The 23,142-nt window shown below is 46.2% G+C and overlaps 1 protein-coding gene, 1 long non-coding RNA gene and 1 pseudogene across 3 annotated transcripts in view; 1 reads left to right on the forward strand and 2 right to left on the reverse strand.

Annotated features, from left to right (window-relative positions):
• The window catches only part of LOC141499640 (vomeronasal type-2 receptor 26-like), an 841,716-nt pseudogene that overhangs the window by 490,207 nt on the left and 328,367 nt on the right, over positions 1 to 23,142 (reverse strand).
• The window catches only part of LOC141497239 (uncharacterized), a 47,487-nt gene that overhangs the window by 4,810 nt on the left and 19,535 nt on the right, over positions 1 to 23,142 (forward strand). The window lies entirely within an intron of this gene.
• On the reverse strand, positions 11,900 to 22,452 carry LOC141497154 (glutathione S-transferase theta-2-like). Of its 2 annotated transcripts, none has more exons than XM_074199805.1 (6): positions 22,190 to 22,452; positions 17,937 to 18,024; positions 16,965 to 17,115; positions 16,615 to 16,788; positions 13,152 to 13,361; positions 11,900 to 12,224 (listed from the first exon to the last, which is right to left on the reverse strand). In XM_074199805.1, exons 1-5 carry the CDS (start codon positions 22,299 to 22,301, stop codon positions 13,158 to 13,160), a joined length of 729 nt encoding a protein of 242 aa, XP_074055906.1. In that variant the 5' UTR covers positions 22,302 to 22,452; the 3' UTR covers positions 11,900 to 12,224; positions 13,152 to 13,157. The 2 variants fall into 2 exon arrangements, with proteins under 2 accessions (XP_074055906.1, XP_074055905.1); XM_074199804.1 differs by having other exon boundaries at positions 11,900 to 12,200; positions 22,190 to 22,449.

The raw sequence follows: 23,142 nt of genomic DNA on the forward strand, positions 1-23,142 counted from the left end.
TGGGGAATCCCACAGTGCAAATGAGACACAAAAAATCTCATACGGACTATTTGTACCCAACCAGTGGTAGAGCATTCCAAGCTGATATTGGGCTGATCAGCCACAGTTGGACACATTGTCATTTGTCTCAAACATAATGATGTCATTTTTTGGTCTTTGGTCTTCTTTGATAATGAAGGACAAGAACCAACCAACAGAGCTCCAATCTACCTTTCCAGTTTTATTACATATTACAAGTTACAGGATCAAATACTAAGAAGTGGAAAGAACCTCTGAGGCGTGTGGTTCTAGTCCGGTCCTTTTCTTTTATAAATATAGGAATGGGCCAGGGAAGGTTCAGTTATTTCTTCTTGCTTTTATCCTCCTTGGGGACTGCTGTTACCTGGGGATATTTGAGTATGTTTTTGCTAAAGTCAAAGTTTACTTGAACCTTCATATTCTGTGTGGTCCATTGTGCCCCATCCAGATCTGTGAGGAGACAACAGCTATTCTGTTTAGAAAGGGGAACTCAGCATCCAATCTGATTATTGGGAATAGAATAGTTGTTTATTTCCTTCCACACAGAAAATACTTAACATGCATTGATGCCAGCAGGTATTTGTGATACATATATGAATAAGTCACTATATGTCCCCCTAAAGGTGATAACAACTTTTCAGAACCGCAATATAGTCATTTCACTTTCCCCTCAGATGCACAATGGTATATGGTGTAGTCTAGTTCTCTAGGCTAGCCAAAGGATGATTTGGACTTATCTTCAGTTTTCACCTCTCAGATGATTCTAGGATGATCATAACTCTCATGCCAGATGCCCTGTATTATCAGGGAAATTGGCTCCCAGTGGCAATTGGTACCTGACTCCACAATACCCATAAAGTTTTGGAGAAGAGTGGAAACTTTCATTTTTTAGGATTTCTGGTCACTGACACACTCAAGAAAAGATCTATAGAATAATGTGGTCAGGGTCTTGGGCTTGCCTACACAGGTACATAGTCCCACTGCCTTCTGTTTATAGCTGCAACTTCCAGGGAGGTGGAGAGAGAAGAGAAATTCCTGCCCCACACCTACACAACCCCTCCTTGCTGGAAATCCAGGGGAGAAAAGGGCTTCACACTGAAAGTGGGGGCCTAAAAGAGAATGCCCTAGATTGAACCTCATTCTCATAGTTGGCAGAGAGGAGATATTCCTAGACACAGTTCTTCCAACCTAACACAGTAGCCACTGATAACTTTTAAAAGTCTGACCTTGATAAAGAAAACCAATAGAGGGAATGTGGGAAAACTGGGATATTTATGTACTGTTGGTGGAGTTGTGAACTGATCCATTCTGAAACTATGGCCAAAGAGCAATAAAGCCACATACCCTTTAAATCAGCAATACTACTTCTGGGTCTATGTCCCAAAGAGAACATAGAAAGGGGAAAAGTTCTACATGTACCAAAATATTTTTAGCAGATCATTTTCTAGTGTCTAAGAATTGAAACTAGAGGGAATGCCCATCCATTGATTACTGACTGGACAAGTTGTGGTATATGAATCTGATGGAGTTCTGTTGTTCTGGAAGAAACAATGAGAGGGGCAGATTTCAGAAAAACCTGGAAAGACTGCATGAACCAATGCTGAGGGAAAAGAGCAGAACCAGGAAAATATTAACAGCAACATTGTGAGAGGATCAATAACAATGGACTAGCAGTTCATTGGTCAAAAATAATTCTAAAAGTATTGAGATGGAAAATGCCATCCACATACAGAGAAATAACCATGGAGTTTGAATGCAGAACAAAATATATTATTTTCACTTTTCAAAACTGATTTTATGTTTTTTTCCCTTTAGTTCTGATACTTCTTTCACAACTTTCCATTCAATCCCGCAAACATTTATTAAACTCCTACAAAAATTACCCTCGGGGAGCTTCCATTCTGCTGAGAGAGATACAACATACACAAATTAAAAAAAGAGAACAGGGCAGTTGAGTGGGGCAGTGGTTAGAGCATTGGGCTTAGAGTCAGGAAAACATCTTCCTGAATTCAAATCCATCCCCAGACACTTAAAATCTGTGTGACTGCGGACAAGTCCCTTCACTCTGTTTGCTTTCCTTCCTCTTATATGAAAAGAGCTGGAAAAGAGAATGATAAATCAGTCCAGTATCTCTGCCAAGAAAACCCCAAATGGGGTCAGGAAGAGTCCTACATGATTAGAAAATGGTTAAACAACAACTCAAAGAACAAAGAAAATTGAAGTCAGAAAGGAAGGGGAAAGAATTAAACATTTCTTAAGCACCTACCATGCGGCAGAGCCTTTGGTCTGAGAGAGTGTAAGAATCATTGATTTAGGAGTTCAGATTTGCTCCTACAAAATGAGCCACATGTAAATTGGAAAGAATAAAAGATAAATTTATTTACGAAAGGGGGAGGATACAATCTCTCTCATTCACAGAATTAAATAATTGGCAATATTAAGAAACAACAAGCTAAAGCTGCAATCATGAGAATATAAATCCTTATCAATTCAGGGAAACACTACAAAATTATTGACGATAGAAAGAGATAACAAGTTAAATGAGAATATGTATAATATAAATGAGAATAGAGACCCCTCACCAACCTGGGAAAAACACCAAAATGTAAAGATCTAGCTGGGAAATTCTGGAGAGCAGGTTTCAGGGTCAGAATGGAAAAGTTCCTCTGTAGGATTTGGATTCCAAAGTTCCCTTTCCCAGGCTGAGCCTTAAATAGACCCCCATACACAAAGAAGGCAATATGCTAATGGTAAGAGAAGGTTCTGCATTTTCTCATGGTCAAATGTCCTTGGAGCTGGCCAGGCTCCTCAGACACTTGGAGATATGGGGGCTGGCTAGCACCCCAGGCATGGATTGTTTTACTTTGTGTAAGGAGGTCATTCAGGAGATATCCTTGGTGCTTTTGGGGGGGTTAATTGGGGGCCGTGGAAGAGCTTTCTTTACTAATCCTTCATTTGACCCTAAGCTCTGCCTTATCCTGAATAATTTTTGAAGGTAAATTGTGTTTATATCATTTTCATTTAATAAAACATGGAACAGTTTCATAAATATAATATTACTAGGATTAAAGCAAACTAGTATAGGGTTTGCTAAAGCTGAAAAAAGATCTTTGAGTGAATGTGACTTAAAAAGAAAATCATACCATTGGTGATTTGTATCTGAGATGACTGAATATGAAGGATCCATTCATTTCCCAGAAACAGTATGAGTTTATATTCTATGTTCCTTGAGTGAGCTTTGATTCATTAGAAGTAGTTGCTGAAGTTTTACAGAGGAGCTAAGAATATTCATTAAAAGTTGCAAAGCTAGCTAAGCCATAAGTGGAGGTAAAAGTTTGGAAACATTGCCCTACAATATCAGGGAGAAGCAAAAACATCACCCTGACAATGGAACAAACCAAGGTCACATCAAAAGGCATGTTTCTGTTTCCTGAACCAAGATCTGTTTGATTATTAGATGTAAGGTATGGATATTGAGTAGATACTTCCCATTGCATAGAGAAACCAAAGGATACAAGGTTAAATCACAAAGACTGGAGAAATGACTCAGCAGGCAGGTCTCCATCTGCCTCATATTACTAACCCTTTATCATAAGGTGTGCAATCTTCCAGATCCTATCTATCATTCATAGAATCGATATACTTTCCATTAACCTGAGGAAGAGCAAAATGCAATATAAAAAGAATGTTACGTAATATATCAGAAGTTACAACTTGAAAACATATCATGGTTCTAATACGCGTATTCACCTTATCTGTGGATCCTCCATCCAATGCTCTATGGGAATGTAGGTGGAGAAAGTTCTTCTCCACACTTCTGGCTTACTAGTAATAAGGAGTCTCTCTTTCGTATTAAATCATCTAAGTTCTGTAAAGAATATTTGGTCCAACTAAACAAGGGAGAGATAGTATATCAATTTACAAGGTAGCCATCATTGAAGTGTTAGGTTAATTTTAGAACTTGATTCTGATAGCCTAAAGTTCGGTGGCAGGATTGTAGTGGGCAGCTTTTGAGCAGTTAATGTCCATACCTCAGCTACATCCTGGGAAGCACTGTGCAGTCTGATGGACAGGGTATTCAGGTCTATATAGTTAACCATACCCAAACCTGTTCCTGCCCCAACCCCCAAGGTGGGGCTCAGACCAAGTCCTTTTCTTTCCATTACCATGAGTCAGCTGAGGGAAACTAATGCTAAAATTCAGCACACGCTTTGGTATATTTTGGGTGACATTTCTACAGCTCTCGTGTATTCCAACTATAGCAGATTCAGGTTATTTTGGAGAATCTCTTGGTATTTCTCGTATATGATTTGGTCCACCATGAACAATTGAATTAATATACCATATTATAGGATCTTGGCTGGTGAAGTTACCAGAGGTCCCACAAAAAAGGGGGATCATTGGATCGAGTACATTGTTCTATAATGCATTCAACTTGCTTCTAGGATAGGGATGGGGGGGGGGGGAAGAAATTATATTACAACAGGTAAGGGAGACATCAGATGATATAACTCAATTAAGATCAGTTCCAGCCCTCATCCAATGACTATATGGAACCCTATCCTTTCCACGGCTTTAAGTTTACACTGTTTACAGTAATATTGGTAGTGATGTAGACATCGTTATTGGGGCAGATATAATTATCTGGTTGTCTGTCTTTAGTGTTATTTCTCCATCCAAAGGGTTAAGTGTTATTGGTTGATAGCAGGACAATTCCATGAATGGTAGCAGTTAATGTCCATTACAGGAGACCTTCCCAAGCTCTACTGGGGTATGGTAGCGGGGTATGGTAGCAATTGTACCACAGGAGTCCAGCTGAGTCTAGGGAGGGGAGCCACACTTAGGGTCAGTAATCCTAAAAAAAATACTTTATTAGTAGAAAAATTTGGGTTAGAGGAGTAACATCTAAAGTATCACCTTCTGAATAGCATACAAGCACTGTGCTATTTTTCCCTTCAGTCACTATCTCAATGGCTTTAAGGTGTATCTGTTAGTTTACTTTTGACCCAAATCTTAGACCCTACTTTCAATTCAATTGTATCAAATTCTCCTGTCCTAGAAATAACAGGATCAGGTTTATTTTATTTAATCCATTCTGAGTTTAAACAGGGAATTATAATCAATTATGCTATTATTTTACTGTTGGGCATTTGGACAATGAGGCCAGCCCTTTGGAGTTGTGCTCTCTGTAGTACCCTTTGATTGGCTGGCAGTTAATCTTGTAAAAGGACCCCAGTGTCTGGTATCTTCTCCTACCAGATGATTTTTCAGAATCTTCCTAAGACAATTTAAATGGAAATGATTCAGTTCTCTCACATGGTGCTAATAAGGTCAGCGCAAGGGCTCTGTAGACCTTCAGTCTCTTCTCTCCCGTACTTTCTTTCAGAGCCTCCCCAATACTGAACTAGTTCTGGCGATGTGGTTGTCCACCTCACTATCAACATGGAAAGGACATTGCCAAAGTCAGTGAACTTGTCCACAGTCCTCACAACTTCTTCATTTGCTGTAATCGACTGTTTCTCATAGTATGGTGTGGTGTTGCCATCAGGGTTCACCATGGTGGGAACACAGACACTGGTGATGCTGGTCTGGCTCTTTCCAGCAAGTGGCAATCTCATTGTCATGAGTCTGTCCTTCACTCCTGACAGCATACAAGCTTGCTGACTAGATTAGTTTTGATTGCAAAACCTACCCCAGCTTCACAGCTCTTCCCTTGACTTTGGCCACTCCAGAAAACCTCCATCCAACAATCGTGTTACCCACAATTCCATATTAGTCGTGCTGTAAAAGAAGAATCGGAAAAAAGCAAAAACAATGAAAGAGAAAAAAGAAAACGAATTTTAAAAAGTGAAAATAGTCTGCTTGGGTCCACATCCAAGTTGCAGAGTTCTTTCTCTGACTGTGGATAGCGTTTTCCACCACAAGTCATTCAGAATGGTCTTGGATCACAGCATGGTTAAGAAGAGGCAAGTCTATCCTAGGTGATCATCACACAGTGTGTCCAGTGTTCTGGTTCTGCTCACTTCACTCAGCATCTCACTGGAGAATCTTAACAAAACTTCCCTTTCATTGGGCTCCTGTGGAGAGTTCTCTGTTAGGACTCTGGCTCAGACCTCAGTAAGTAAATTTTATCTGGGTGAGGAGATCTATGTTCTGGGTCCATCTAGCTGTTTCAGTGCCACAGTTCTAATTTTCTCTGTCACAAGCAGAGGATCATCAGTAGAGCTTGGGAAGGTCTCCTGCAACACCCTCCAAACCAAACTTTGGGGCATATTGAGGGTTTGAAGTGCCCACAAATTGTGAATTGTCTCTGTAGAAGATCTGTCAGGGATGGGCCTCCTGGGGAGTGCAGAGTTCATTTGGGGAGCATGGTCTGGGCACCCCAATCCTATGTCTTAAGTAGGAACAACCTGAAACTTCTTACAGGATTTAGGCAAGCTGTGAAAGTAGCAACTCTTATAAAAATTATAATATCTTGGGAAGGACATTAGGTTAAAAATTCTGCTCAAGAAGGAAAAACCCTCTTAAGGTGTTGAGGCAGAGGTGGGTCAAAGGAAAGAGACTGAAGGTAGGATTGGGAGGAAAAACGTCTCTGAGTAGGAGTGGGAGGTGGACAGGTCAGTAAAAAAGCAGAGTGGAAAGTTCTGGCAAACTACTTGTAGTTTGAATCTCAACTCTGACTTCTGTACAGCTTTGGTCTGTGTGAGTTTTCTATCTGTCTTGCATGAATTTATAGTTTTGAAGGCGGAGGCAGAGAAGGAATTTCTCTCTGAATAAAAACATCGAGTTTTACTTTAACTGTAGCTCCAAGCTGATAACGCCTCACACCAAGCAGCCCATTACTTGGATGTAGCCTGCAACCTCCAGTCTTCTTTCTCCAGCTCATTTTATGGAAAGGAAACTGAGGCAGACAAGGTTGAGGAACATGCCCGGGGTCAAACAGGTAGTGGGACAGGTGAGGGCAGATTTTTGTCTCAGGAACATGAGACTTCCTGATTCCAACCCAACGCTCAACCCACTGAGCCATGTAGCTGTCCAGCCTCCTATTGGCATGGCCTTTGAAACCTGGTCTCATTCTGATTTCATAAAAAGTGTTAAGTTTCTAAAATTACACTTCCTGTTCTCCCTGCCCCCAACCAAATAAAACTGACCTGTTTTGTAAGCTAAATTGAAGTAAATTATTTCATTTAAAATTTAATGTAAATTGGAAGGTTAAGTATCAATCTCCATGGGTTTGGAATAGCATTTTAAGTCTCTGTTGATTATAAATTGGGTTTTTTAAATCATGGGATGTTAAGGTAGAGGGTTATAGTCAAGGTTGTCTTCCTTTAGAAAACTGGCCTGCTCTTAGGGAGTCTCATCCTCCCTGTACCTTTCTTTACTGCTTATCCTCTCTTGGTAGGGCAGCCAGATGTCTCAGTGGATAGAGCACTGACCTTGGAGTCAGGAGGACTGAATTCAGATGTGACCACAATCACTTAACACTTCCCAGCTGTGTGACCTTGGACAAGTCCCTTAACCCTGATTGCCTCATATCTAGGGTCATCTCCAGTCATCCTGATCCATTTCTGGCCACTGGACCCACAGGAGCAAGTGAGGCTGGTGATTTTGAACAACCCAACCCAATCAAACCCAATCACTTCCATCCAAATCACTGGCATGTCATGACATCACCTCCCTCATGTCATGATCCTCATCCAGAATGAAGGACAAACAATGACTTGGTGGGAGAAATGGGCCAAACACATTATGAGTATGAACCTAGTTATCAGGAGAGGGCACCGAACACTGAGGGGATCAGGGAGGGCCTCATGGAAGATGTTGGCACTAGAGCTAAACCCTAAAGCTCAAAGTAATAACATGTCTGTATGAATATGTACACAAACATACATGTAAATATGTAGATTCATATGTGCACTTTGTACATCTTAAAGAGCCACAGTTGTGATGGCTGCAGACTATTACCATCATCCCCTGCATTAAAAAAGTTGAGGTTTCTGAGACATGGCAGCCAGGTCAGTGAGAACCTTGCTGCCATCCCAGCAGATGTTACTGGGGTCATGACTGGCCCTCTCATTGGCAGCACCTAGGGAAGGGAGTTGAGGCTGGAAAGGTCTCCCAGGGCTCAAAGGTAGGACCAGGGGAGCCATGGGCACCTTCCTTCATGGTCACAATGAAGAGTTCCAGTGACAATAAAGGCCCAGAGCCACCTCCAGATACCCCACCCCGGATGCTGCTCAGAGAATCTCCCCCTTCCTTTGCCAGAGACTCAGGCTTTGATACTTGGGCTCCATGGTGAGGTGGACTGCAGAGACCTCTGGACTTGGCCTTAGGAAGACTCAGATTCACATCCTGATACAACCACATATGATTTGAGTGACCCTGGGCCTCAGTTTCCTCAGCTATGATATGATAGACTGGGACTTCACCATCTCTTTGGTCCCTTCTGGCTTTTAATGAATGACTTACAGTCCATATTCATCTTCCTGCCTTTCCCTCCCATATAATGCCTGGCAAAGAGAATACTTATTACCTGTATGACTTGGACCAGTACCTTCCCCTTTTAGACCCCCAGGTCCCTTGGACCCAAATGATCCCTAAGTCTCATGATTCTATTTCTTGATGTTCTTTTCTGTTTTCTCTTTATGGGCCTCTTGGCCTTCTCCCTCTGACCCCCAACACCAGATTGAATCACTCAGGAATCTGGTCAGTAGAGGGCAGTGAGCCAACCCTGGTCAGTCCCAGAGAAGCTTCATTCCTGGGCAGGGCAGAGATACTCTCAGTTTCCCCTTAAGCACTCTGGTGGGAGGGAAGGCAGAATGGACAGGGGGTGGGCTCTGTCTCCCTCTGGGCTTGTTCTTCTTGTGTCCTGAGGATGCTTGGGGTGCTGGGCACCATATGTGTGAGTGTGTGAGTGTGTTTGTGTGTGTGTGTGTGTGGTTTCATGGATTGCTCAAAATGATAGTGTTGCCTAACTGCATTCTCCAATACCCTTGGGAGAAGCAGTTCCCGAAACACATAAGGGGAGTTTGTTTCCAAGACTAAAGATAGGGGAAAAATACCCTGGCAAGGAGATGATAGTCAGGAGACTCCTGGGGGTCTTCAGCTCCCCAAGAATAGGCTAATGTATATATAGAGGTTTAAGGGTAGGGTTGAGAGCCCAGAAATGGAGGGCCTTGATTGACAGCCAGAGGGGACCTGAGAGCTGACCACATCACCCCCACTTTCTGAGGTCCAGATGGAATCCCAGTCAACAGAGAGACTGGGGGGGCAGGGAGACTGGGTGAAGAGAGATTGGGGGGGGCAAGAAGACTGGGGACAGCTCTGGCAAGAACCAGGTCACAGATGCTAAAGAAAGTTCTGGTCTCTGAGGCCTTGGCATGTCCAGGGGTTCAACATCAGAAACATCAATGTTAGGAACAAAATGACCTGAAGGAAGAGGTCTGACCATGACTTGGGGCTGTCTTGGAAGGCCAAAGGGCATTTCTCTCTGACTTGCAGCTGAGGCTTCCCTGGGCCTTGTCCCCCAGCTGGTAGAGGAGCTCCCAGAAAGCAAGCCCTGGCCTCCTGTCTGAATCTCCATGACCATGGGCTCTTCTTAGCCCTTCATTCTGTCCCAGTAAATCAGTCTGCATCTGCCCCAGGGGCTGCCCCCTGAGCCCCAAAGGGAAGAGGAGCTGCCTCAGTTCTGGGACAGGGACATTCCTCTCCCAGGAATGGCTCCATTGGACACGGGAAGTCATATCAGGGCCTTTCTAACTCTTACACTTGGCACAGCACGTATAAAACCTCCTTTTTTAGGTAACTGGAAATATTTAGGAATCCTCTTTTTCCGGCCTAGAACCTCACTTCATAAAATGGATAAAAACAAGGACAATCATCCTTTTTAAGAGATCGTAACCAAACTGGACCTTCCTAAAGGAGATCATTGCCTTCCCTCCCCCTGCTGGGATGCCCTCTCCCCCAGAGGAGGTCAAGAGCTTCCATTCCTGGGAAAGTGAGCCCCCTTCTCCCCCCTCCCCTCTGCTGGAATCTGGCAGCTCATCTTTGAGAGAAAGCCAGAGAAGCCCCCCTCCCCCAGAGGAGCCATCAGAGAGGGAACACCATGCATGGGGACTTGGTTAGTCAACCATTTGAGAAACTTCACCAAGACCAACAACAATGGGACGTTTTGTGGTATTTCCTATTTTTGGCAGGAAAGTCCTGGGGGAGAGAGGACCCTGGGGACGTTGCCCTTTTGGGTCTCTGTCGTTATGAATAAGTCTTCAATAAAATGTCATGGATGAGTCTTCAGTAACGTGGCTCTGGCAGACTTGGGTCTGAAAGGGCAGAGGACAGCATGGGAGGAGGCCTTTCTCTGTGACATCTTGTGTTCCCTTTTCCTGGCACCCTCACATAATAAAAGCCAACATGGGCCTGGAGGGGATCCTCTTCCAAAGGCTGCCATGGCAGGTGAAAGGCGGGGAGAGGCATGTACAAGCCTTGGGGGAGATTGTGCCAAGGAGAGCTGTCCGCTCCACCTTGGCCACCTCTGATGGGGCTCCCAGAGTCTGAGCAGCTGAGGGAAGGGCCCAGCCTGTCCAGCACCCTAAGGAGTTGTGTGCCTGACTCTTATGGGTTGTGTCTATTTGGCCAACACGGGCCCTTCCTCCTGCAACTTTCATTCCCCTCCCCCCAGGGCAGAGCTCTAGACAACTAATGGACCAACATCTCTCATGGCAAAAATGATCCCCACTAACTCCCTGTGGCCCAGGGCCAGGAATGCAGTCCTTAGCCTCACAGTGTGTGTGTGGGGGGCAGCCCAGCCCATGCGACCCCTGGATCTTGCCATGAGGAGGAGCTTCATTGCTCCCAGCTTTTCCGGGAATCCCACAGCCCAGAGATAAGTTTTTAACATTCTGGTTTTGTGGAGAGATGAGATTTAGGCAAATGGACCCATAACAAAGGTCATTCTCTGTTTATCTCTAGTTATTAAACAGGAAAGTCTATTTGATCTGTGTCTCAGGATGCAGAAAGCGGGAGCCCTCAGGAGAAAGGAGGTGGCATAATAACTGTGCCACATCTGGCTTCTAATTAGAAGTGCATGTGGATAAGCCTTAAGGTAAACAGAGTCTGGTGTGGGAGCCAGGCCCGGAAGGACACAGTCTAAGTCTCCTCCATCTGTCTAGGGGTCTGGGCTGATTCCTTTGTCCCAGGAAGAGGAGAGATCCTCTCGGATCAGAAGGCTGCAGTTTCATAAATTTGAGATGTTGGTTATGAGACTTTCATCTGGACAGATGGCCTTCCTCTGATTACTGTTGAGGGCTCGAATGTCTCTACGCTGCTTTGGCAGAGTTCATTTAATAAATAGTACAGCAGACTTTAAGACTACCAGGTGACATCTCAGGGGCTGCAGTGCTGGGTCTGGAGTCAGAAGAACATGAGTTCAAATTCAGCCTCAGACACTTACAAGCTGTGTCACCCTGGCAAGTCATCCAACCACTCACTGTCTGCCTCAGTTTCCTCAGTTGTAAAATCGGCTTCACAAGAGCATCTAATCACAGGGTTAGCACAGTATGTTGAACTTAAGAAGCACCGTGCAAAGTTTAACTACTATTAGTGATTATTACTGATCCTTACAACAGCCTTGGGAAGAAGGTATTATTAAAACTCTTATTTTACAGATGAATTAATAGTAAACCATAAAGCCTGTGACTTTGCTGTTTCCATAAGTCTTTGAGATTCATTGGTTTGATATGGGCAGAAAAAGGCAGAAGCTAATGGGAAGGATGCTTTTCTCATTTTCCTAATAAACTGGAATAGAGACCAACAGCTGATGGATGAGCTGGGGCATTTCTACAAAAAGGAAAGAAAAGAATTAATGACCAGATGAATAAACAAATGAAGGGAAAAGATTTTATTGAATTCTTACCATACATCAGGTGCTATGCTAGAGGTGTAGAATACAAAAATAAGCAATCGTGACTGTTTCAGGCATCAAAGAGCTCACACGCTCATGGCGGGAGACACATAAAGGGGAGTTGGATCATGAGGGGGCATGGGGTCATTTAGTTTGGAAAGTGCTGGGAAGTGGAAGGAAACACTGTAGAGAGTCTGCTATCCCAGGGGAAGGGTCCAGGTTCTGGAGTGAGGATGAGGAGAAGGAGGATGGCCAGAGTACAACCAGCCATGTCTGGAAATGTCTGAGGAAAGATCAGAACAGCGCCCTTGGCTGGGTTAGAATGGACTGAGATTGTCTGTTTGTCTCTTTGTTTGTGTGTGTGTTTGTGTGTGTGTGTGTGTGTGGCATTTCCAGTTCCTCCAGCTCATAGTTGGCACTAATCTGTCTTCAAATATTTGTGAGTCTGCCATGTGGAAAATGGATTAAATCTGATCTCCTTGGCCTCACAGGTCAGAGAGGAGCAATGAGGAGGCTTGCCAAGAGGCGTTTTAGGATGAACAAAATGAAAAATCATCTGATATTTGATCTATTTGAAACTTTGGAGAGGCCGTGTCCAAAGAGAATGAGTTCCCCTTAACTAGCCATCCAGAAACTGGGAACATTCCTTTGAGATGGCAATGAGAAACTTCCAGGTTGGCTGGGCATTAAACCAGGTGGGTTGTTTGCCATCAATGAGGTTCATTCATTTGAGGATTCTGACCTAAGGAGAAATTCTGGAATAGAAATTCTAGAACAGATCCTGCTGATCAGGACCGTAGTCACTTTATTCCTCCCTGACTGGGGAGGGGCTGGGCCCTGGTCCTTCCTCTGTCCATCAGCATCTGGGAAGGGCTGAGGCTACCTAAGGAAGGAGGAGCAGTAGACTCTATCCTTGAAGGGTTCTCAGGTGTTCAGGCTGGGCATACCTGGAGACTGGGGGTGGCAGAGGAGTTGGCTGGTTCTCAGTGGGTAGGAGAAAGGGATGGGAAGGGAGGGGAAACTCAACTTTAGACCCCAAACTAAGAAGCAGGTAGAGAATGTGGGTGTTTTGGGATTCAGGCTTAGGAGGCTGTCCCTGCAGATACTGATGACATTTCTGGGGAACAGAGGCAAGGTGCCAGAAACTCCTCCTTCTCTTCCACTTCTCCTCACATTCATTTTGCCTCCCCCTCATTTAGCTCGAGTTCCCTCATCCCACAGTCCTGCATCTCACCTTGGATTAAGGAATCTTTGACACACGTAATTTCATCCTCTCTTGCATGACAGAGGGGATGTCTTTATAGACTTTAGGATCTGTGCAGAGTTTAAGAAGGGGTTCCCGGGTCTCTTGGCACAGCTTCTCCCCCAAGGTTGCTTCCACCCGCTTACGCCAGGCTGCCAGCTTGGGTCTCCCCTCAAAGACATCAAAACCACAAGAGACAGGCTGCAGGAAAACATCTCAATTCAGCATTTTCCAAATTTACGTCATCTTCCCACTTCCCCTCATTCAGACTTTGCAATTGCTGTTCCACCTCCCTTCCAATCACCTTGTTTTGCAAACTCAGGGCCATCATTGATATCTCTTTCTCTATAACCCTTCATAGCCAATCAAAGGAGGCTAAGTCTACTGAGTCCCATCTTTCCCAGAAATCCTTATCTACCTTTTACGTGGCCATCATCACCAAGGACTCAGCATTTGCACCTGGGAAATAAATGCCCAATTCTTTGGCTTCTAATCCATCTGCCCAGCAGCTCCCCAAATCATCCTCCTAAACTACAGGCTTATCCTACTCAAAGCACTCTCTTGCTCAACAGTTTTTAAAGGTCCCTATTGCCTTGCCCAGAGAATACGATGTGTTTTCCAGTACAAACAGCAAGTCCTCGAGGGCTTTCTCTCCATCTCAACTCGTGCTCTCATGCCATTTATTAAACTTGAGCATGCTTATTTATGTCTTCAAACACTTGGCCTTCCCAGATGCTCAATCTACACATTTCCCATGACCCACACCACCTCTCCACCTCAGTGACACACAGAAATAGTCAAACCACTAACCTCACAGTGTTTTCCTTCCACATTCATGAGCTCTGAAACTCCTTAATCAGAAAATAAGCCTCTGCACTTCCATCTTTACTTCGATCTTACACTGCATAGCATTTTCCTTTTTCTCTTTCATGACCCCCACTTCCTCGGGCCTTTGCCAGACCTTGTCTGCGGCATTGCCTCTGCTGCCTTCACTTCACTAGCTCAACCCTTGGTGAATCATTTCAATTCCACAAGCTCATCTACACACATGTCCTTGGCCCTGTTGTCCTATCAGTGTTCAAGCCTCTCAATGGCCCAAGCTGGATTGTTCCCACCAACAACTGCCTCTATTTCTATGCTCAAGCTATTGAAAGGAACTGGAGGAAACCAAAAAAACACGCTGACTGGGATACTTTATAGAGTTATTTTACATACTATCACCAGGGTCCTCAATACAACAAGGCTATCCTTTCACATTTCCCAAATAGATTTTACTCTTGCACTCATCAGAGTCACAAATCCAAACCTTTCCATCCCTCACCAAACTTCCCAAGGGATACCACTTTCCACATCCACTGGTGAGAGGAACTTACCCCATGAAACTTACCTTCTTTCATCAAAGAACAAAATAAAAACCACATTTGTCACATTTACCATTGACAAAGGGTTTCTGCTTTTTCCTGCCTCCTCACCAACATTATTCAGATGTCTTTCCCCACTATCTCCATTTTTACACATTTCTCCTCTGATGAGGTGGCCATTTTCTTTACCAAGGAATATCCCACTAGATCCATGTCATCTCATCCTTCTTCCCTCCCTCTCTTCCAGGAGATTGTGACCTTGATCATCTGGAATCTAAGTGCATTTCAACTCTCCCTACTTTAAGTCATCTCTGTTGCCAACAAACACATCTCCCCCATTCTTAAGCAACCCTCGTTTCACCCAAGACTCACTGCTATCATCCTATAGCTCTCTTCTCCTTTGGGGCTCAAGCAGTGCTTAAAATCTCTGCAGTCCCACTTCTGATCTCATCATCCGAGTGAGACAATTCTCTCCAAAGGTCTAATGGCTTTTGTCAGCCTTCTTCTTTCTTGACCTCTTAACAGACTTTTTAACTTACATCTTCCTCTCCTCTTCTTCCTCCTTTCTGGGTTTTTGGATCACCTTTTCTCCCAGGTTTTCTCGTCCCTTCTCAGTCTACTGGATTTCATCCAGGTCATGCACACTGAAAGTGCCCCAAATCTCTGTTCTAATTAGCTTTCTCTTCTCCCCCTAGGTTGTTTCACTTAGTCATCTTATCAGTTCTCATTCTCTACTCCTTATTCCTATCATTTAACTGCTATCTGCCTCAGCTTCCTCAATTGTTGCATAAGGATAAAAAGCATGTCCCTTCAGGGTGGTTTTGAGAATCAATTAGATATTTATAAGGTTCTTCGCAAATCTTGGAGCACTCTGAAAATGATGGAGATTAGTTATTATTCTAGGTGCAGGAGATTAGTTATTATTCTAGGTGCAGAAAATAGATTCTCCATTTTTAGGAGAGAGAGTCACAGGAATCTGGGACCCAGAATCCACTCCAGGTGTTGCAACCCGCCCCACATCAGTACCCCAGGGATCAAGAAGCAATTTTCACAGAACCCCTAAAGGGCCCAAAACTAGAACATGAATTTGTTGAAACCAAGGCAACGTGGAAACTAAGCAAAGTGTAGAAACTACAGCCTCATAGACTAAGATGGTAAAGGGGAGAGTATGACGCCAAGGGATTAAGAAAAAAAATTTATATGTTCCTGCCCTATTTTTAAATTGAAAAATCCCATGAGGTTATGGGGTTAAATGGAATTAAAGAAAGATTCATTAGCCTCAATTATGTGGGGTGTTTAAGTGACAGCAAAGACTTACCAGCATGACCCCAGGACTTTATGGGGAAGACGAGCTTGTCCAGGTCATAGTGAGGCAGAACATATCTCATGACACTCCCTTCCCAGATTACAACTCTTTAGTCCCCTCGGCATACTCAAAGACAAACATCTCATCACACAAAGCTGCATCTGCCAACTCTGGGCCTTTCTCCTGCCTACTCCTCATTCTGGGATGCCCCCAATCCTCTCTTATGCTTGCTGGCTTTCTCCAGGAAGGAACTTATATCCTCCCTTCAGGAGAAAGCCATTCCTGATCCCTCTACCCCCTGCCCCAAAAAGTACCTTCCACCTGGGATTGCCCCCCCCATCTACTCTGAAGTAATTGGGGAGAGAATTTGATAACTTCCATCTTGGCTCCTCCATTTGAGTTTTTAGCTCCCAGAGAGAGCAAGACTATGATCTGGCCTTTGGGGCACATCAGCTGCCAAGGAGGGACTTGTTCTTGATGATGATGTGGAAGACAACACCTCCCTGGGTCCCAGTTCCCTCAGCTGTCTAATTCTATCCCAAGTAATGTCCATGTGACATGATCACTTGAAATAATGAGCTGAGGATTCTGCAAACAATAAGTCCCAGAGGACTGAGGGACTGGGTCTCCCCCAGCTCCAAGCTGGGAGGCCAGGCTGAGGGGCTCAGGGCAGGGGCAAGCAGGGCTAGGGATGATCTGGCATCTACTCACTTCTGACTCTGGACAGCTCCCCTTGGCCCCCACCTTCCCCACCTTCAGCTCCAGGCCAGAGTCTGTCCCCCCACACCTGCATCAGCTCCTCCAGAGCCATCAGATCGGCCAATGAGATCTGGTCACCAGTGAGGAAGGGCTTGTCCTGCAGGAACTTCTGCTCCAGATGTTGCAGGGATTGGTTCATGAAGGCGATGTTCCTGTCCACTTTCTCCTTGGGGACGTGGATATCTATGAGAGGGCCCAGCACCTGGCAGGGTTGGGGACAGGGTTTGGTATCAACTCGACACAATAAGGTCCTTTCCCCAAGTTCAGTTGGTCCACTTCCCCACCTAAAAACTTTAGGGACTACAATAAAGGCATGAGTGAGAGTGGGTTGGGAAGACTCCCTTACCCTTCATCTTCACCCCAGGTCTATGGTCTTACCCGAATCCATAGCATTGTTCCAAAGACTCCTCGAATGGAGTCAGAGTGCCAGGACAGATACTCTTCTACTCGAGCGCGGGCCTGCAGGTCTGAAGGATCCCAGTGAGCTGGAGTCTTGTATTTCTGACTTAGGTAGTGCAGGATGGCCACACTGAGCAGGAAGGAAGGACAGCCTTGGTCAGGGTCTCTTGCTGGCCTCTTCCCAGTATTTCCCCCGATACCTTCTTGGGAAACCCGCAGGCTTAGTAGGGAGGTATCATTTTCAGATAGAGACTCCTTTCAAAGATTCATCTTTTTCCTGAGTTTCTTAAGAGGTGAGATCAGCACTCTGGCCTGGACTTTCACTCCTTGGCAGAGCCAAGCCAACCCAATGTCCTTGAATTAAACCAGGAGGAAAAATTAGAATCTTGGCCAACTTCTCACTATAATGAGAGACAAAGCCAGGACTAAGAGCAGAACTCAAATGTTCTCTCCATCCCAAAGTCTATCCATTATACATCATTCTCTCTCTCTCTCTCTCTCTCTCTCTCTCTCTCTCTCTCTCTCTCTCTCTCTCCCTCTCTCTCTCTCTCTCCCTCTCTCTTTCTCTCTTTCTCCTTATGCCCCTGGACATCTCCCTGTTCTCCAAGAAACCTGACATCATGTAGGCAATGGATGCTGCTATGCTGTGCAAACCATTGGGCTGAAAGATGGCTGAATTCTGATTGTTAAGCCATTCAAGGCCCCACCATCTATCCCTCCCTCCCTCCCTCAAGCCTGTCCTTCCTTTCCCTCTCCCTTACTCTCCTTCCCTCTTAGCCCTGCACTAACTCCATAACCTTAGTCAAACTTTATAAAACCAACAATGGTTCATTGTCCCCCCAAACCTCTCAAAGACAGATCATAAAGATAATATTGGAATAAGAGGAGGGTGTGAGGGTGGGCAAGCACTGGGAGGTACTAAGGGAGCTTGGCCCACTTGGGAAAAGATACCTTTCTGCCAAGGTAAAATCTCCATCTTTCAGGACCGGCACTCTCTTCAGACTGCTCACTTTGGCAAACTCATCAGTCAAGTGCTGCCCTAAAGAGAGAGCAGATGTGGAAAATGAGGCAGGAAGGGTCCTCTCCCCTCCCCTCCAGGCTGAAGCTCTCAGGAGCTGTCCACTTGTTCTTGGTGCTAGCAAATCCTTAAAGGAGGTTGAGGTGCTGGTTTATCAGCTTCTTGGTGTGGGGCCATTGACCAGGATGTGTTGGGGAGGCCCTGGGATTGTCAGGATTGTCCTCACTCTTTGGTCCTTCTCACTCCTAAAAGCAGAGCTTGGCCAAGAAAAGTGAGCCAGAGACCACGGTCACAAAGTAGGCCAGTTCAAGGGCGAGGTAGGGAGGACAACCCTCTAGGGCTCTTCCAGTCTCTCCCGTCCAAACCCCTCATTCCAGAAGAGAAAGAGCAGGAGACAGGAGCAACCAGGGGAGCTCTTATTCATTGTCTACCTCTAAGGAGGGCTTAGAAGGTTGGTGGAAATGATGGAACAATTCCACCCTAGAGTCTGGGATTTTGCTGAGGGGCAGTCATTTACAGTTATGTTGGATTCTGTGATTCCATCTGAGGTTTTGTTGGCAGAGACACTGGAGTCATTTTGCAATCCTTTCCAGGCTCATTTGACAGAAGAGGAAAATGAGGTAAATAATGTGAAGTGACTTGCTCAGGGTCACACAACTAAGAAATATCTCAGAACACATTTGAACTCAGTAAGTTGAATTTTCCTGACTTAGGTTCAGCACTGCCACCCAGCTGCTGTAGGGTTTGCCTTTGAGTTTGTCATCAAGTAATGCCAAGTGGGCATGGTCTTCTGGGCACCACGAGTTTCTGAAGAACAGATTCCAAGATCCCAAAAGGTTCAGGGAAAGTTTAGATCCCTAATCATGGACCAATTAGCTGCAAGGGAAGTGAACCCAAACCAATGGGTAACTCTCCACAATGAAATTAATCTCTGAAGGTGCAAAGAAATGATTCCAGGAATTATGGAAACATGGCAGATGTCTGAAGAAGTGGATGGGAAGCCCCTGGGAACTCATTAATCCACTCAGGCACTTTGAACAGTAGACTGGCAGGTGGGAGAATGGAGTAGCCCTCCCACAAGGAGGTTACAAGTCATTTGGCAAAGTGTCTCATTTTCTATGTGCATTAAATATGGAGAGAAGTGGGTGGAACAGGACCAGGGGCAAAAGTCATGGAGCATTCAGTCCTGGCTGAATGATTACAGCCACCAAAGTCATAAAGTGGTGGAAGGGGCCTTGGAAATGTTCTCTACAAAGGGACCTAGACCAGTCAAGATTCTTATCAGTAATTTCAATGAGGGCATCAGGAACAAAACATTTTACATCCTTTCCCACCTGGCTGCCTTCCTTGGGATTTCATCATCCTCTCCCAGAATGTCATCCTCTTGTCAGATCACAGCAACCTTGATACTTCCACTTCCTCAGGATGTTTGCCCCTGGGATTGCTTCCTCTATCTAAGGAGGGCACCCATGGCAGCAGTCTCAGCATTTCTCCCTTAGCCACCCCCTCCTCTGACATGCAGCAGGCCTCCATGCCAGGTGCCCTCTTTCCCTGTTGAGTTTTTTCCTTCGGTCTTGTTCACACTCTGAGTCCCTTCAGGGCAGGCATTGTCCTACCCTTTCTTTGTGCCCCTAGAATTTCTCTGACTCTAAACATTTGCAAGGTGCTTTGAATGCATTGACTCCTTTTTCCTCACAAAACCCTTGTCAGGTGGGTGACATTGTTGTTCCCCCTTGCACCAGGGGGAAACCAAGGTTGATAAAGCAAACTGCTTGCCCAAGGTCACACAAATAGTAACTAAGGAGGGGTTGAACTCAAGTCTTCCCTATTCTTCAGGGTTAATCCTCTAGTCCCTGGACTTAAGTGCCCAGTGGTGATGAAATTCTGGGAAACTGAGGGAGAATTTTGTAGAGAGAAGTGTTCATTATTATAATTGGGAAAGGGGCTTTCTCCAGTTCATTAATATTAATGACTTGGACTGAGGACTCTGAGCTTAGAAGATTAAAAGCATCTTGTGGCAGTTGCATTAATTAATGGGGAAAATTACGACCCTGGGCCCTGGAAGACTCTGGAATTTAGGATATTGGGATGAAATGTGAAGCTGAGTCAAGGATCAGACTAGAGGCCAGCCACTCTCCAGGGCAGCCCTCAGGCTCCTCCTCTACCCATGACAGATATACATTGATAGAGAGGTTGACACTGGCATTGCCAGAGCTAGCTCAGTCGTGAGAGCCATGCCAGGAAACTGAGTCACTTCCATTTAAGGTGCCTTAGGAAGATTCTGAAGGTCACCTGCAGGAGACGATGCCAGACATTAAAGTCCTTTTTTGAGTTTAACTACTGAGCATTCTCACATTACTACAGAGAGGGCAACTACGATGTGTTGGGCATATTGTTAGAAGGCCAGAGGTACGCTTGCCAAAAAGTTATTTTCTGGAGAACTCTCCCAGGCAAGTGCTCACAAGGGGGTCAGAAGAGGCAATACCTAGACACCCTGGAGGTCTCATTGAAGACCTTGGGAATTGACTGAACAGGCTGGGAGACACTGGCACAGGACCACCCAGCACGGAGTGCCCTCAACAATGAGGGGGCTGCGCTCACTGAGGAAGGCAGGATGGAAGCAGCTCAAAGGAAACGTGACATACATGAGGTAAGAATACCCACCCCAGCTGTTCACATGGAGTATGCCTGCAGGCCTGTGCTAGAGCATTCCAAACGGGCATTGGTCTGATCAGCCACAGCGATACCCACTGTAATTTGTCTCTAAACTAGGAAAGAGGCCATGTTGGTCTTCTTCCAAAACAGAGGTCAAGAACCGTCCAACCAACCTCTTCCCATGGCCCCTCTTCCAGGATGGAGCACTTCCTCTCCCAACCTTCTTTTCTGCCTCCAGGTCACCAGCAGTGCCTTAGTTTCCTGTTCATACCCTCTTTGTCTTTGTCCTTCCTATATTAGCCAGATAGGAAAGTTTTGGTTTCCCCACTTAATCTGATTATTTTTCCACTGACTGTTTTCAGAAGAAAAATTCCTTGGAAAACAAATTTAAGTTATTTAATGAGGTCCTGGGGATTCAGGGCTGCCGGAAATGATGGGAGGCTGTGGAAAAGCTAGGCAGGGAAGGAAAAAGGAAGAGAGGGAGGAAGAACGAGGGAGAGAGGGAGTGAGAAGGAGGGGCTGGGGAAGGGGGGGGAATGAGGGAGAGGAGAGATTAAAAGCAATGGAGACAGTTTTCCCCATAAACTCAAAAAGGGGGAGGGGAGAAAGAGAGAGAGAGAGAGAGAGACAGAGACAGAGAGAGACAGAGAATTACTGAGAGAGATATATCAGAAATGCAAGCCTTGAGGTTGTCTGATGAAAAGCCTGCAGGATTTGGGGGGCAGAGGCGTTGGGGCCTTTGTCACTGTCTGAGCTGCAGGTTCCAGCCAATCTCAGCAGGAGCACCGGGTGGCTAGAGATCTGGGTTCAAGGTTCACCTCAGACCCAGATGCCTGTGGCCTGATCCAAGTCCCAGAAACCCTGGCCGGCCCCAGGCAGCCCCCCCAGGACTCTGGGCCCCAGAAGTTGTGGAGCAAGGAGTCTCTTGGGGGCCCCCCACTAAGAGGTGTCTTCGGGTCGGCTCCTTTGAATTCCGCTCTCAGCTAGGGAGAGCCAAGGCTGGCAGCGCCCAGGAGGAGGGGCAGGGGAGGAAGTGGGGGCTGGGCAGGGAAAGTGAAAGTGGCAGGGCGAAGGGGAGGCTGGGGGACGTCCTTGCCCCCTCCCCTCCCAGGGGGGGCAGCTGCACCAAGCCCACCTTTCTCTTCAGCCCCTGTCCCTCCCTCCCTGGTAGCATCAAGCAGCTGGGGGGAGGGGAGGCCCCCACTGTGACCTGCACCCAGATGTCGGGGGGCTGCGGGAGCAGAGGCCATGTCCATCCGGAGCTCTCCCTGGGGCCCGTTTGCTTTCTTCCCCTCCCCCCCAGTCCTTACCTAGGGTGGGGGGCACTGCCCTCTCTTCCCGGGGAGCCCTGGGACCTGTCTGCAGTTCCCCTCACCCCCAGTTTCAATCTGAAGGGCGGAGGGAAAGAGGAGGGACTTGGGTGGGCTGGACCCCCCCCCGACTGTAGCTGAGCTGGGGGTGGGGTGGGGGCAGGCTTTTTAAGGGGGGACCAAGAAGGTTGGGGGGCTCCTTTGGGGGCCTGGGCGCTCACCCTGAAACAGCTCGATGGGCTTCACCTCGAAGGGGATGCGATTAGCCTTGGCGAAGAGGTAGACGGCCCGGCAGGGCTGGGAGATCAGGTCCAGGTAGAGCTCCAGGCCCATGGCTGCGGAAAGAGGAGGTCCGAGGGGTGCTGATCTGGTCCAGGCGCCCCAAGATCCGGGCTCTCCGACCTCCAGGAAGACCAGTACACAGGCCGGGAGGCAGAGAGGGTGGGAGTGACCCGTCCCTGGGCCCCTTTTCCTCCTCCCCCATCCTCTCTGGGCACCAGGCCCATGGGGGAGGGGGCAGAGTGAGGAGGCCATAGTCCTGGGGTTCTGGACCTGCCCACCCCCACCCGACCCACCCCTCGCCCAGGCTCCCTGCCAGAGGGCGGACCTGGATACTAGAGATCCAAAATCTGGAGTGATTCATTCAGTATCATTTTCTGCAGCTTCCTCCAGCAGCCTGAGGAGGAGTGAAGGGAGCAGGTGTGGGGGGAAACCAAGGCTGGCACTCGGCAGGAGAAGGGGGCCAGGTGCCCATCCACATCGTTTCTTTTTTAAAAATTTATTTTGAGTTTTACAATGTTTCCCCAATTCTTCCTTCCCTCCCCTGTCCCCCTCACAGAAGGCAGTCTGTTAGGCTTTCCGTTGCTTTCAAGCATACACAGATCTCAGTTGAGTGTGGTGAGAGAGAAATCAGATCCTTAAGGAAGAAACATAATGTATAAGAGATAACAGAATTATATAGTAAGATAATGGGGGGTTCCCCCCTAAATTAAAGGTAATAGTCTTTGGTCTTTTTTTTTTTTTCAAACTTCACAATTCTTTCTCTGGATACAGATGAGATTCTCTATTGCAGACAGCCCCAAATTGTCCCTGTCTGTTGCACTGGTGGAATGCACCAGTCCATCAAGGTTGGTCATTACCCCCAGGTTGCTGTTAGGGGGTACAGTGTCTTTTT

Source organism: Macrotis lagotis, chromosome X (genome assembly GCF_037893015.1).
Source record: "Macrotis lagotis isolate mMagLag1 chromosome X, bilby.v1.9.chrom.fasta, whole genome shotgun sequence".
Lineage (NCBI taxonomy): Eukaryota > Metazoa > Chordata > Mammalia > Peramelemorphia > Peramelidae > Macrotis > Macrotis lagotis.